The sequence below is a fragment of the Taurulus bubalis genome, assembly GCF_910589615.1.
Source record: "Taurulus bubalis genome assembly, chromosome: 8".
NCBI classification, from domain to species: domain Eukaryota; kingdom Metazoa; phylum Chordata; class Actinopteri; order Perciformes; family Cottidae; genus Taurulus; species Taurulus bubalis.
The window spans coordinates 8,625,219-8,640,261 of record NC_136596.1 but is presented as its reverse complement, the minus strand read 5'-3'; the positions used below and the strand labels follow the sequence as shown (position 1 = coordinate 8,640,261).

The 15,043-nt window shown below is 40.2% G+C and overlaps 1 protein-coding gene across 2 annotated transcripts in view; it reads right to left on the bottom strand.

Moving 5' to 3' along the window:
• pdlim5a (PDZ and LIM domain 5a) overlaps positions 1–15,043 on the bottom strand; it is a 57,985-nt gene that overhangs the window by 16,818 nt on the left and 26,124 nt on the right. The window contains exons 4-9 of one of the 2 annotated variants that reach the window (XM_079221967.1): positions 6,858–6,897; positions 5,787–6,190; positions 3,374–3,394; positions 3,246–3,263; positions 2,634–2,806; positions 2,404–2,440 (exon numbers count right to left, since the gene is read on the bottom strand). In XM_079221967.1, the coding sequence (XP_079078093.1) occupies positions 2,404–2,440; positions 2,634–2,806; positions 3,246–3,263; positions 3,374–3,394; positions 5,787–6,190; positions 6,858–6,897 (693 nt within the window). Of the gene's footprint in view, positions 1–2,403; positions 2,441–2,633; positions 2,807–3,245; positions 3,264–3,373; positions 3,395–4,603; positions 4,630–5,786; positions 6,191–6,857; positions 6,898–15,043 lie in introns of both variants that reach the window. The other variant, XM_079221966.1, reaches the window with a different exon arrangement.

Sequence of the window (15,043 nt, the reverse complement as noted above, 5' to 3'; positions counted from 1 at the left end):
ACATTCATAACTGTCCGATGTCAGACAGACCAAAGCCAGATTTGCTATATTCAATGATCTCAGAAATAGACTTCCTAATCCAAACCGCACACCTTTTGCCACATCTACACTACAGTGGCACAAAAGACCATGAGGAACCAGCAGTGCAGTGATGGAAGTGTGACTGACAGCTTTGCATCTCTCTCATTAGCTGGATGCAGACTTCCAGAATAGGCTGCAGGGTTTATATATTTACACATTTGAGTTTTTGAGATTTCTCTGTCACATCATGTTTAACAACATTTAACATAGACTGACAGATCCATTAAAAGATTGTTTGCCTTTTCTCCCCACCGTGGGAACCGGCCCTGTTTGCTGTCTCCATCACAGCCAGTACATACAGCATACAGTGTAGAGTCAGTGTATGTACTATATATCTCTAGTAAAGACAATACGTTATGTGTGTGACGTCTGAGATAGGCAGAGATGCAGATTCACAGCTGCATATTTAAATTTGCTCAGAGTATTTGATTAGATCATATTTAATAATAAAAAAATCTGGTCTACTTGTCTTCCATATATGTTAGTGTGGAATAAAACGCAAGACACTCAAAAAGCTCAATACTTTATCCTAACTATCCAAATAAATGTTTTAGTGTTTATTAGATGATATGCAGATACCTCTGGTTTCATGAAATCACTACCGTGTACACAGAAAGGAGCATACAAATGCCGTGACCAAACCCAAATTCATGTATTATGAGGTCAACACACTAATAAAAGTCAGTATTTACGCAGCAGTATACCTTTATGGCTGGAGTCAGTGGAGTGGCCAAGCACGTAAGCAACACTTCGTTAAAGGTCTGAATGAGGCCGGCACAGTGCAGCCAAATAAAGACACAGTAAAGGACAAGCACACACACACACACACACACACACACACACACACTAGTTCCTTTGCAAGCGTTCACTCCAGTGTCCTTTGCTTTATTTCCTTTATTTTCCATTAGGCCATACGCTTTTATCCTTTCAGCAGTCAAAGTCATGAACCGTCACCTACAGAGGTCAAACTGATATGGTGCACACGCACACGCACACGCACACACACACACACACACACACACACACACGCACACGACACACGACACACAGTCTACTGGACATTGAGGGTGCGAGCAGACACTCCGTGGTGCCAGTCTCTCAGCTCGTTGTACTTAGGACCAATCGCCTTCCGATTGGTGACCTTGTTCACTCTGTCATCACCAGAAGAGAGAAAGAGAGAGAGAGAGAGAGAGAGAAGAGAAAAACACACCAAACAAGAGAGAAAATAAAGATTTAGGAAAAGTAGATGCCCTGCAGTCTGCGATGAGAGACACTGTAAGCCATGCCACAAGGAGAGCCTGCTGATACAGAAAGGGCTGTTGGCACAAACACAAAGCTGATAATAGACAGGGGAGGTTTTGATGGGGTGGAAATGCGCAGCGGGTACTGTCTAGCTGTTGAATAGCTGTAGAAAGTTTCAGACCCGGCTGCCATGTTGAAAACAGTTGAGGCCAAACAAAGTCAAATCTCTCATTTCACAGCTAAGTTGTTCACTAAAACATGTTTCTGAAAACATCTGTCTCATGCACTAATGTCAGGATACAGTGACATCAGCAAATGTGATTCAGTTACCTTTTATAAAAGGGACCAACTGCAGCTTTAACTCTTGCGTCATGAGGTCTAAATGCAGCTCATTAGCATCATGGCCGGGATGGACTGAAATGATGAATTCATTCAACCATGAAGCAACAACACCCACGGACAGCGTGCGATCACATGTATCGCCACAAACCAGCAACAGCAATGGACAGCCAATGGACCACTCGCATCACACTGACAACACGACCAACGGTCCAGCCGTAATTGTCAACCACACAATCACAGATTGTGACACGCAGCACTGCAAGGCTGTCACATCCACAGGTCAATGCACAGACAACCGGTAGTGGCACACGAACACACCAAACATGACGCCGTTTAAAATCAGCTTTCAGCAATCTCAGAGGGGGATTCAATTCAAACTGCATTCTGAACTTATTGGTGCAATTAAAAATGGACATACTGTACAGTGCGCAGAGATCTGGCTTTTGACTGAATGGCTTAAAATGTGATCCCTTCTTTGCCGTCTACAGACAGGAAGAGGCCACACAGCATCAATAGTGGCTGTGCCACGGGGATCTGCAGTCAGATTGTCTGTAGCTCTATGTAAACGTGGCCTTTAAATGTTGGAGGCACCCGACTGAGTGGGTTAATACAAATAACAAAATGAAATGTGTTGTTATTCCACACAATGCACTTATTCATACGAATAACAATAAAACAAACTGATGCCGGGGAGTCTGGGGCTATTAAAACCCTGGTAAGCAGTTTCATTGCACTTACTTTGTCTTCTTGGCTACCTCAGCTTCCTCATCTTGAGCTAAAAGGGAAAGAATAGAAAGTCCATCAAAGAAAATGATGCGCTATTAATTGAGAAACAAATGATACGCGACACAGTCATAAGCATTGTGATGTTGCAACGTTTGTATGGAGGTCGCCCTTTGCTCAGATGTGTTGCGTCATGAGCTCAGGTGCAAACGTCGTCACCGTGTGCACTTCAGTGAGTAACATACCGCGCTCGGTACCGGTGATCTGAGCCAGAATCCTGAAAGATCTGGACTGGGTTGTCCCGCTGCGTGGGCGCCAGTCCTCCGTGTCCTCCGTTATGCGCTTCCTGCTGGCATCAGCATGAGTGGGCACATGGTAAAAATGGATGTCTGTGTCCACAATGTGTTTCCTGGGAACTCTGGAAGGACAGGGTAGAACGGGATGGATGACATCAGCGAATATACTTTTCATTTTACATCCTCCTTCTCATACAATTGATCAGAGCAATAGAGATGTAGACTGGTGTAATTTCCTTGAAGGCATTATAGCGTGTTAAAGTGAAACGTGTAATATTGCAGGATCCAAGAAAACATGTTATCTCGTCTGTCCATCAGACAAAGCCATGTTTAGTCTTTTTAGGTGGTTAATTTCAACCAAGAAATTAAGTTATTATGAGCATTATTTAAAGCAGAGTTAGAGGAATCTTTGATTGCAGTTTACATGAGGTGGCAATGTGGCACAATGTAAAAAATAATCACCTACAATTTGTTCTTGTTAGACAACAGAGGGGGTAAAAATCACACCGCACTTTGTTAAATGCATTTAAATGCATGTCTAGGTCTGAACCAATCTGATACCTTGGTGGCTGTGGCTTTCTGGAAAAAACATTGACAGAGAAAAGCAGGGCGGAAGAAATCAGTAATAGATTGAATATCGGGAGAATAAAAGAGACATTCATAGTTATAAAGACACTGAAAAGACTTACTTCAAAATACTTTGAGGTCCACTAAAGAGAAATAAAGTAGAGGAAGAGAGAAATACAAGTATGAAGAATAATTAAAAAGAAATATATATATGTATATATAAATAATCAAAAGGAAATGTTAAAAGCAGGCAGTAGAAGGCTAAATAATATAGCTGAAGAAAAGAAATCAAATCAAACATATGAGCCACAACTACCAATGCATGCAAAACCTAGACATTTGATCGCATCACCAATTTCTAAATACAAATCAGTTCTATTTCCGACCACATGGTGGTGCTATAGGTCGTCTGTGTTTCTATAGAAGTTTAGTCATTCATAATGTGGACTGTTTGGACAGTGAACCTAGAAGAATTTAATTCAAATGGTAAAGAAAAACATGATAAGAATTATTTTATATGTATTATTATTTCTTTATATGTGTTTCATTAAAATGTTGTTTGTGTTCTTTTATAAACATATGCTGAGTAAATATGTGGTTGTCCTTGGCAACAGGGTGCTGACAGGCCCATTACTAATTGGCTGTCAATAAATCAGTTCTTAGGACACACACACACACACACACACACACACACACACACACACACACACACACACACACACAAAGGGCATTGAAGACTTTTCAGGCCCTGCTGTCAATAAATCACCTATAAATACACACACACACATACATGCACACACCCACGCGCACACACACACACACACACACACACACACACACACACACACACACACACACACACACACACACACACACACACTGATGAATGTCTCTCAACACAGTCTTGTCACAGCAGCAGCTATGTGGGTGTGGGAGTGTTGACGGCTCTATGTGAGCCTGGTCACATACTGACAGTTATACAGGAAGTGTCTGACTGTGTGTGTGTGTGTGTGTGTGTGTGTGTGTGTGTGTGTGTGTGTGTGTGTGCCACTCTGTCAAAATATTGTTTTGTTATTTGCAGTAAAATATACTGTAGCCTCAGCATTTTTCACACACCAAACTTGAATTAGCTGAACGCATGTGTGCTGGAGTTCTTGCACAATTTAAACATGAAAATAAACCTCCTGAATGATGAAACAGTGCTATCGCAAATTATTTTCCGCAGTACAATCGTAAACAAATGCATGCAGATGCCATGATAAAGTAGACACACAGGGGGAGAGAGAGGTGCAAGAGTAAAACAGAAGGCAGGCTGACAAACACTAACAACCTGGCATGCTTTAAAGACTAACTTTGTGACTTGAGGATGTGCCGCAGTCTGCAAAGCAGAAAATAAGGGTTGAAAGGAAGGGAGAAAGACAGAGTATTGACACATCCACATTTTTGCCAATTTACAGTCGGTTGTCATTTAAAAAAAATCCCCTCTGAAACGAACCATACAGCTCTTTTACAGTACAGCATGCAAACAGGCAAGCATGACACATACTGTCTCACATTGTCACCTCAGTAAAATATTAAACACAGTGAATGGATTAACGGATACGGATAATGGAATAAACCAAATGCATTAACCTGAAGCTGTATGTTGACCTCTGCTGGAGAAGACAGTTATTTAATTAGTGTGGTTGTTGCCTAGTAGTCCATCAGTGGGAATAAAAGCAACAAGGATTTGAAAGAAAAATGAAAAGAACAAAGAGCTAGAAATGGTTGAGTGAGGGAAGTGATTAAAGTCATAAAAACACTAAAGACAGATCCAGATCTTGCCTAGTAAACTGTATGTTGGAATCCTAAACTTCAATCCGAGAAAAGATATGTTTTAGTATGTTCTATTATTTTACTGGACTGCTAAAAGCTCATTCAAAGTCCATCAACTATCCAGTTTTCCATGACAACATCCCAGCTATTAAAAATCTTTCAGAGTAAAATTTCCCTTCTCAAGCTAACCCACTTTAGTTTGCTCACATATCAGTGTTTCCAGACTGGTACAGTAGTAATAGACGTTCTCTAACATGACATTGTACACAAATAACTGACATTATTACTGCTTGGTGACATATGGTTGGTAACTTGTGACTGTCACTTGTCCACACTACAATAAAAACTCACTGAGGCCTCCTGTTTAGACTCAACCCATGCATTTCACTACAATGTGCCGTTTAGTATTTCATTCGGTCTTTTAATGTTTTCTCCTCTGAACAAAACACCAAACAGACATGCGAGTCTGATTTAACGACGTGGAGGAACTTTGACAACAGCACAAGATTCCAAGCGGGAGTCTGGTGGGCCTGAAGCTGCATGGAATAAATAACGTTCTGTCAGGATCATAAACTTTGAGCTTGGAAGAACACCAAAAATGATATTGTAGACATTTGACTGGCCAAGGAATATCTCATCTCCCATTCGAGAACATGGGAGGGAGATGAAATGCAGAGAAGTGATTCATTGGCTTGATTGGCTGGATAGAACGCCACTCACCCATTCAACTGCAAAGGCAAGGCTCCGCCCTGATTCTCCAATAGGCCCCTCCTCTGCCCCATGGCCACCTCACATGCGTTCTCGTTCGAGTAGAGGTTGATGGGTGTGTTATACACTGATGGCTGGGGCGCAACGAGGACAGGGGGGGAGGAGGAGGACGGGTAAGAGACAGGAGGTGGAGGAGGAGGAGGAGGAAGAGGACTGGTGTTGCAGGAGGCAGGAGTGAAGGCAGAGGATGGGGATGGGATGAAGGGAGGGTATTCGCTCTCCGATGCACAGCCCCCGTAAGGTCTGGGGGCCTTGTTGTAGCCGATGGTGGAGGGGCTGGAGCAGTGAGGGTGGGGATGTGGTGGTGAAGGGGGATGGGTGAGGGCCACTGGTTTTATGATGTCTGATCTGTTGTCCTAGCGGCATTAGAGAAGAGCATGCAAACAAAAACAAATAACACACGATACCGATGCCTCTCAGGTGATGTTTTTGTGTTCGGCCCTTTGACTTTATGCAGTACAAAGCCTATGATCCGTCTAGATAATGAAGCTTGATTCAGTTCATGAATAGCAGGTGAACACATCAATTAGAATAGACCCTGTAAATGTGCTGTGAGAGGTATCTGGGGATAGGGAGGCATCAGTAAACTAAACTGTCATTTACAATACAAAATAAATGTAGCAGGATTAGAACAAAAAAACATACTTAAATCAAGACAAAAGTTGCATGCAGCAAAAATACGTGTATGGCATCGTTTCAGAAGGGTGTAGCAGGTCAAAAAAATTATTCAGAGCGCTTAGTACCCCAGGTGAATTACTATTTTTATTTTTATGCAACCATACTGAAATGGATCAATCAATAATTAAATATGTTTTCATGGCATGGATTTATGCTTATCATTCCGTAAATCCCAACATCTTATTTAACTATAAGTATAGATTCAAAATATGCTATTTTTGTATGTATTTTCCTCTGGAGTACCTTGTGTTAATTAAACTATCATTTCATGACTTTTTTTGTATCTGCAAATAGACATGCTGTGCATTCAGATGCACTGTATATCATGTTCTGTTATGTCAGTACCTTTGGAGCCACAGGAGGAGGTTTAGGAGCACTGGAGGCCCTGCAGAGAAGGAGGAGTAAGAGAAAGAGAAAGTGCATGAGTTATAATTACACAATTAATTTTCCTTTTAATATTTTCTTTGGGAAAAATGCCTGCTGTTTTCCAATAATAGATTAAAGTGGCATTTATCTAACGCCATGTGGTTAAAATAGCACAAGCCTTTCAAAAGCATACTTTGCTGATATTTATAAAGCCATTCAACGCTACTAAGTACTACTGTAAAATGTTTTGAAACTGTGGTTGTGGTGAGTTATGACTAAACCTGAGCTCCTGGCACAGAAACCAACAAAGAGGTTTCTGTCAGCTATGACAGAATCCAAAAGAATCTCACTGTTTTGCGTCTGACTATGAAACTTAAGTTGCTCGGGCTAAAAAATTGGAGCCTCTTTTAACGAATGTGTGCTTTTGAAGGCAGCTGCTTTTAGTCCATAAAGGCCCGTATCAATGTGATACTCTTGATGCCATGAGCTCCTTCAAAGGTCATCTGAGGAACATGCTGGTTACACACTGTTACATTGACTCACAAGTGATATCAGCTCAGCACCTGATCCTAACAAAGATCATTCATCATCTGTTTACAGTGTTTTTAGTTGACCAGTCTGATATTGATGCAATAGGACATTACATCACAGTGAACTCAAACAACTATTGACAGCTGTTATGGAATAATATTCATTCTTTTGAACACTTAATGTCATATTAATTGTTCAGAAGAGTGAATTTCCGCACTAACAGCTTTCTGAGATACGCACATGGGACAAATAAATGTAACTGTTGCAGTGCATCACAACTTCATTGAGTAAGAGAATACATGAGTTAAAGTAAATCGAAGGTTAAGTAAGCTGTCCAGTAACCGAAGTCCTGTGAATCTTAGCAGCCCTGCCCTCCTTTCAGAGCGGCCCTTCTAGAAACCTCCAGAGGGAGGTTCATGTCCTTCACCTCTGTAAATTGAACTGACAGCCTTGTAGTAGCTGGAAACACATCAGTCCACAGACACAGCTTCTCATACGCTTGGCCTTCCCCCCCCCCTGCTTCTTGTTCCTCAGTAGTTTGCCAACAGCGTCCTGATAATGTCATCTTGTTTCATTGACGTGAGATGTGAGGATCTTAAATTATGTTTAACACCAGAGGCAAAAAGGACATAAGGCCATGGAATTGTTCTTCAACAGTTCAAATCATATTTAGAGCAACTGTCATCAAACGTGTGTATAAAGAGAGTGCCTTTTAAACGCCAAGCTATTTTTAGGCTTCTGCTCGAAAATTGCATACCCAAACTAAAAAGGGTGTATGTCTGCAACCACTCGGGCTATTTGAATACTTTTGGTGTTATAATTAAGTTAAAGTACAATGTGAGATTTTGTTCAGATGTGTAAATATCAGTCTACATGTTACTGGTTAAGAGTAAACGAAGATGACACACAGCAAAAATTTAAAGTTTTCAGGTCCGCCGAGAAAAAAAGCACTTTCAGGATGATTATTTCTTTGAAATGATGCAGCAGTAAGGTCTAAACTTCTCCCAAATCATAACACCATATGTGAACATTATCTCTGCAAAGTTTGACTTTGAAAAAGTGAAGCAGAACAAAGTTAGAGAGGGTTTAGTACAGAGAGAATTCAGGCGAGGACTCAAATGAGCATTTGGGCACATCTGTGCCATTTGAATTTTATCATGTACCAAACCATATAATTCACTTCTATATTACTTATGGTGATCAATACATTCAAATACAAATTTGTTTTAATGAATTATGATTTGTTTTATGAATTATAATTTTATGATTTGTTTTTATTCATAAAACAACCTATATATTTCCCATTAAAATAAAACAAGCACACAAATTAACTGAATGAACATATTTAATTTTGATCAAACTGTAAAAACACAGTAAAAAACAAAGTGTAACAACAATACTTATTATACTTTTATGATTATTTTTCTTTCTGTTTGAGCTTTTTGTTAAATGGCTTACTGATTCTTGTAGCAAAGGCTTTGGTGTTTAATTTGATGTGCAACATTAATATCATTTCTTGTGATTTATATATATATTTTGCAATAAATTAAAAAAGGCCCATATATGGGCCTATGGTGTTTAAAAGGAGAACATACAGTTGGATGAGATAAATTGAACAGGTCTGAACTAATCATCTGTAAGAGCCACCCTGAAGGGCACCCAATAAGGTATTCTGATAAAATGCTCTTAGTTTAGAGAACTTGGTTTGTGGTTATATGGATTGATACTCAAATTAAAGAAGGAGAGATGTGTATGCTGTCTTAAGTTAACACAATACTTCAAGGCTCAACTAAAAGCACAAGCAACTACATAAGAGTTGTAGACATTCCTGTTGTCATTTAATGCAATATAACTCATCTGTTTTTTGTCTCAATAAGACAATGTCAGCATTATGCCTGAGTCGTGGGCTTCCCTGGATGCACTACTGTAGATAGTCCAACAAGTATCCAACCAGTGAAACACCAGTATCCATTGACTTCAAAGCTGATCTGGGGAAAGCAACGACCACACTTGTCCGACCGATGACATGGACGGCAATATACTGTGAGCCTATCACAGTAATATCGATGGTATATTGCATTGGCATGCATGTACCTTTTTTTAAAAACAATAGTGCCAAATATATGGATTCATAGATATAAGATCCCAAAGGGAGGGCTATGATAATCAGTACGAATGTAAAGTGCATGAATCTTCAACTTCTCACCTATATCATTAAAGGTAGGGATCCAGAGGAACTTGACTTTGAAAGGTATACTTGCTTTCAAGAAATGTAACGACCACCTCACTAATGGTTAAAACTATAAACCGATACTACTCTCTTTTCACCCCCAAAAATCTGGTCGGTCTCCTCAGAGTAGGGAGGGGAACACCTGGGTATCAAGCAGGTATTTCAATTGGTTCCACATCATCCGAGTGTGCTATAGCCTCGATAGTTCTGCAGCTATAACTGGAAACACCAACATGGGAATGCGATGGCGTCATATGGTGAGATGAAAAGAAGCCGCCTGCTTGAAAGTGAATGAGACCCAGAGTTGAATTTGACCTCAGAGGCTTTCAAGCCTTTTCTCTGGGGTTGCATAGTCAAAGGTCATTTTAGGCTTTCAAACAAGCAACCTACTGTTACAATTACTTGTATGTTCTTGAGACTTGGCATGACCTCAGGAGAACGTGGTTTGATCTTCCTGACAGCTAAATAGTTGGCTGTTACAACTGAGCTTTAGAAAAGTGCTCATGTGGCATTGGTTGTTCACTGTACGCATTACAACAGCAGTGTCGAATTTGTTTTCATTTTCAAAATTGCCCCAAATAAAAAATATGTCACCAGTATATGGGCTTCTGCTGGGTGCTGATCTCCCTTACAGAAGAGGAACAACAGGACCGTGCACTGTTTCACACTTTGCCACAGGAATGTTTCTCCATAGCTCCAATGTGTGAGGGTCAGGGAGTAAGTGGATGCAATAAGTGTGACGGTGACAAAGATGACATTTCATATCATATGGAAACATCTGCTGGGCTGTCATTTGTTTCACTTGGAAGTTTAGTATCATATAACAGCGTGATTGGTCTGTTAAAGTATGTGTTTCCCCTACAAGTCTTTCAGCCGACAGACATTCTGATTTTGCTTTGATTCTTTATCACATGCGTGTGCATGTGGTGGCTCCAGTGGTTGAGTTTAAACACATCTTTAGATTATGTTAAGTATAAGCAACAACGTACCGGGACTGAAATTCGGCCCGAGCATGGAGATCCTTTTATGTGAGTGCCTCCAGGCATGAGCAAAACTATTTTTGTGTCAGTAATTTCAACACTAATACAGTTTTTGTGGTATAAAGAGAATCTGCTGATGCTGAAGATGTTGAAGACTCTTCAGGGTGACACCTGCAACCTCAGTTTGTATCAGCACTTTAAACTGAATCAAACCAAGACCAGTAAAATGAGCCAAGGTGAGCTGGAACAGCAGTCACAGATCGACAAGTGCACAATGAAAATGACTGAGTCGATAAGATTTCAACAAAAACGTCAATCAGTCCAAATGTGGTGGGGCTTCCTAAAATTCTCGACGGCCAGTCTGCCCCTGAGAATAAATCATTTACGTTGATATTTATTCCACTTTCATTTGCATTTTGGTCATCAGGATTTGTGCGTGCATACATATTTTGACAAATTGGGAATTTATAAAGTATTGTTCAACTTTTAATTGGTGAATTATAATAAAGGCTTTTGGTTTTGAAAAAAAAAGAAGAACGAAAAGGAAAAAAATGTCTAACACTTTGTGTGCTTGGATTAGTGCAAACTCCACACACAGTGTGTATATATTTATAAAATATATATAGCTTGAGCACAGGTGCGCTCCCTTGAGGGGATGCTCCTGGGAGGCCGCTCACTTGAGTTCTTGGTTACTTCAGGCCCAGGTGTACTGCCAGGATCCCTTCAGGGGAACTTGATCAATTTTATTGTTCAACTTTATTCTTGAATTAGTAAATTATAATATCAACTTCATCTCAAAATTGCAAAATGTTGCAATTGTTATGACTATTATGAAGACAAATTGGGAATCTATAAAGGATTGTTCAACTTTATTGTTCAACTTATCTCAAAATAAATGACCTTTTAGTCACATTATGACAATTCTTTCTCCTCAACTGAGCAACTGGATATCGGTTTTGAAATAAAAGAAAAAAGTCTAACACGGTGCTTGGATTAGTTTTTTGGGGGAGTTTTTCCTGATCCGATGTGAGGTCCTGGGACAGGGATGTAGTATGTGTACAGATTGTAAAGCCCTCTGGGGCTTTGTGATTTTGGGCTATACAAAATAAACTTAATTGAATTGAAAAATCAGCTTTTACATAACCCTGACAGCATGCTTTCATGGGCTGTTACAATTTATCAGATCTGTTTCCACTCATTGGGAATTTGAAGGGAATGAACAAAACAGCAGGAGATCATACAGTAAAAACAGTGTAATGTAAAACCTTTGAGTTTGTGATACAACTGAATCTAATGAGTGAATTTTGTGTGGTCTTGAATTGCATTTTATTGTTGAGTGTTGAGTGTTCCATCAATCTCAGGAAACATTACATCTCCTCATTGGATATTATTGTATAATACACTGCATCATTACAGACAGCTAAAGCTAAATGCTTATGCAATGTATAATTTTCTTGTCATATCTTTCTAAAAGCAGTCTGTTTTAATGTGCCATCATGCATCGCCTCTATGCTGTTTGGAGTCTCTTTCCAGTTTTTTTTTTTTTTTTTCATAAAGAGGACGCGGCCTCTTCTTCATCTCCTCTTAAATCACCCGTGCCCTCGCGGCTGTTCTCTGTTCTTAGTTGTGCATTTGTCTTTAATCTCTTGGGTCTATTCATACCGGAGTGAGATCATTGACCAATGTTTCCAGGGCTGTGGCCTGACATGCCATCAGCTTCTCCAGTGAGCAACCAACCAGACTGAATCAATAAGAGATTGTTGCACATTCTTGTGTGTGTGTGTGTGTGTGTGTGTGTGTGTGTGTGTGTGTGTGTGTGTGTGTGTGTGTGTGTGTGTGTGTGTGTGTGTGTGTGTGTGTGTGTGTCATGTTATGTCTAAAAAGGAGGTGGGTCAATGACAAGAGGCAGTTTACGGGGAGGTGACCATGGGTACATCCCAAGTCTCTTAATTGCATCCCCGTTTCCCTCACTTGCGTCTTTTCCTTGCGTCTTAGTCCCGCCTACCAGAGCTTCATGGAGAGACGCAAGGAAACCATGCGAGGAGAGAGGACACGAGGAAATATGTTTTAAGAGACATCGGTTTCTGATGACTGCGACCGCTGATCACAGCTGATCACATCTGATCACATCTGGATCAGCTGTCAGTCGGCTTTAACGGAGATTTATAATGGAGTTTGTGTCTGTACGCATGATCAGAGTAACAGAGTTGTTTTCTGGTCCGGACAGTTTTTAGCAAACATTCCAATAAAAATGCCCTTAAAATATTGATACAAAGGATCGTAATTGTTTCAGTTGATTTAATGGTGTTAAACTACTACTTATATTAATAGACACAGTTATCATCAGTGTCAGAGTGGAGATGTTTTCTCTGTAGTCTGTTACGTGTAACTTGCATTGAGTATTTATATATGTGTGTGGTATTTATACACAGTGTGTGGTATTTATACTGTGTTCGAATCCGGTGTCCTGCTTACGCGCAGGACACCGGATTCTACCGGCGGAATGCATCTTATGTATTAATTATTTACGTTTATGTTTTGAAATTCTGAACGTGACATCAATATAAAATAACCCACAATATGATTATGTTGTCTCTTCATTACATGTTGTAAAACAGTGTTTCCTCTCTCTAGCTCTCTCTGATTTTAATTATATACATAATTGAAGTTATTGAGGGAAAACACAGATCAAATCTTTTCATTAATGAAGAAAGTTGTTTGTGGTTCTTTTGTTGTTCAGACCTACAATGAACATATTTTAACCAGATGGTGACTCGGAAAGCAAATATAATATATCATTTGAGTTTAATCTGTGATCGTCTTCACTCTGGTATGAAACGTCAGCGATCCGCAGCAGCGTCCAATCAAATAACTGATAAACAGTGAGGGGGCGTGTCCAGCGTTAAAACACTTCCTGGAAGCCCGTCCTTGCTCCTCAGAGCAGAATATAAGAACTTTGGGACGGCCGTCAATATGGCGACGCAGAACAACATCCGGTTCAATCGAGGAGCGAGGAAACGACAATTAAGAGACCTAGAGGGATCTACCCACTGACTGGGATCGGTTAGTAACAAGTCGAACACATCCCATACGACACAAACACAGATATGGGCACTCACAATAAAGCTGTACGGCTGGAGGAATTGTTGTGGAGGTGATATGCCTTCATGTGTGTTTTTCATAAATGAGTGTGTTTTAAATTTTGAACACACACACACACACTATATTAATGCACATATAGCTCCTCTCAAGCCTCTCTGTTGGCCTCGTTTAAACAGCTGGACCATCATTGTATTCCAGCATAAAGCAGGCCTTTAATGAAGTGTGCTGCCAATTGTATGACAGAACCGTTAAAAGTAGTTAACGGACAAAGGCTCAGTTGACATACACCCACACAAATATACGCATACACACACGATGATGTATATTATGCAGGGTGTGGTGACAGTGATTTGGAGCATGTGGGCTTGGCCAGGGAAATGTTACCGGGGTCGTGCAATAACACAGAGTACAAGGACCAGTTCATGCTCTCTGCAGCATCTGCACCTGGGCTCCAAATTAATTCACACACATGTAGAAAGCCAGAATGTGTGTCCAGATCTATTTTTAGAGGTACTGCACCTTGGGCAATTCCAAATATTTAGATGTGTGAAAAGCTTGAACTCAATATGTTTTAAATGGCTTGGTTTTCTTTCCCAGAGCTGGGTCCCGTTTCCCTTGAATCCCGTCTGGTTCTTTATAAACGGTGATCTTATCTTCGTTTTGCACCTAATTTGTCTTGCTGAGACAGTTTTTGGCAGCTCGTGCATGTCTTTGTGGGAACCTTTGCATTCCTTCCGAGGACAAAAAGGAATGATTTTATTCAGCTGAAATCCATCAAACACTTTAATGCAATATTGAATAAATCAATCCAATATTTAAAAAAAAAAAATCACATGATTCGTGTGCCTGTGCATCCATGTGTGCAATAAGATCAAACTTGTTTATCCCAAGGGATACAGCAACAGATGAAACGCAGGATTCAGAGAGAGGTAGACAGGAGAGAGACGTCCTCCCTCACTGTGTAAATTAGGGATGTCAGCAGCTTGGTTATGTACAGTATATATAACTGTGCCCTGGGGTCATTCAAGTAAAACATGGTTTTAACTGTTTTTTCAGCCTTAACTTAATCAAAGTCATGACCCTAACTATTGTTCCTGTTTCTTTCTCTCGTCGTACCTCTTGTTACCTTTTTAGTCCATCTCTCCACTTTTCCATCCTTCTCAGTTGAGTAATTATCTCCTCTATTTACTTACTTCTTCCTGCCTTTCGCCCCTTTTTTCTCTTCCCTAAGAATGAGGTCACTCTTCTTTAAACAAAAGTGACGATGCTTATTGAAACAAAACAAAGATCTCTAAAATATATGCAGTCGTCATTCCAGAAGG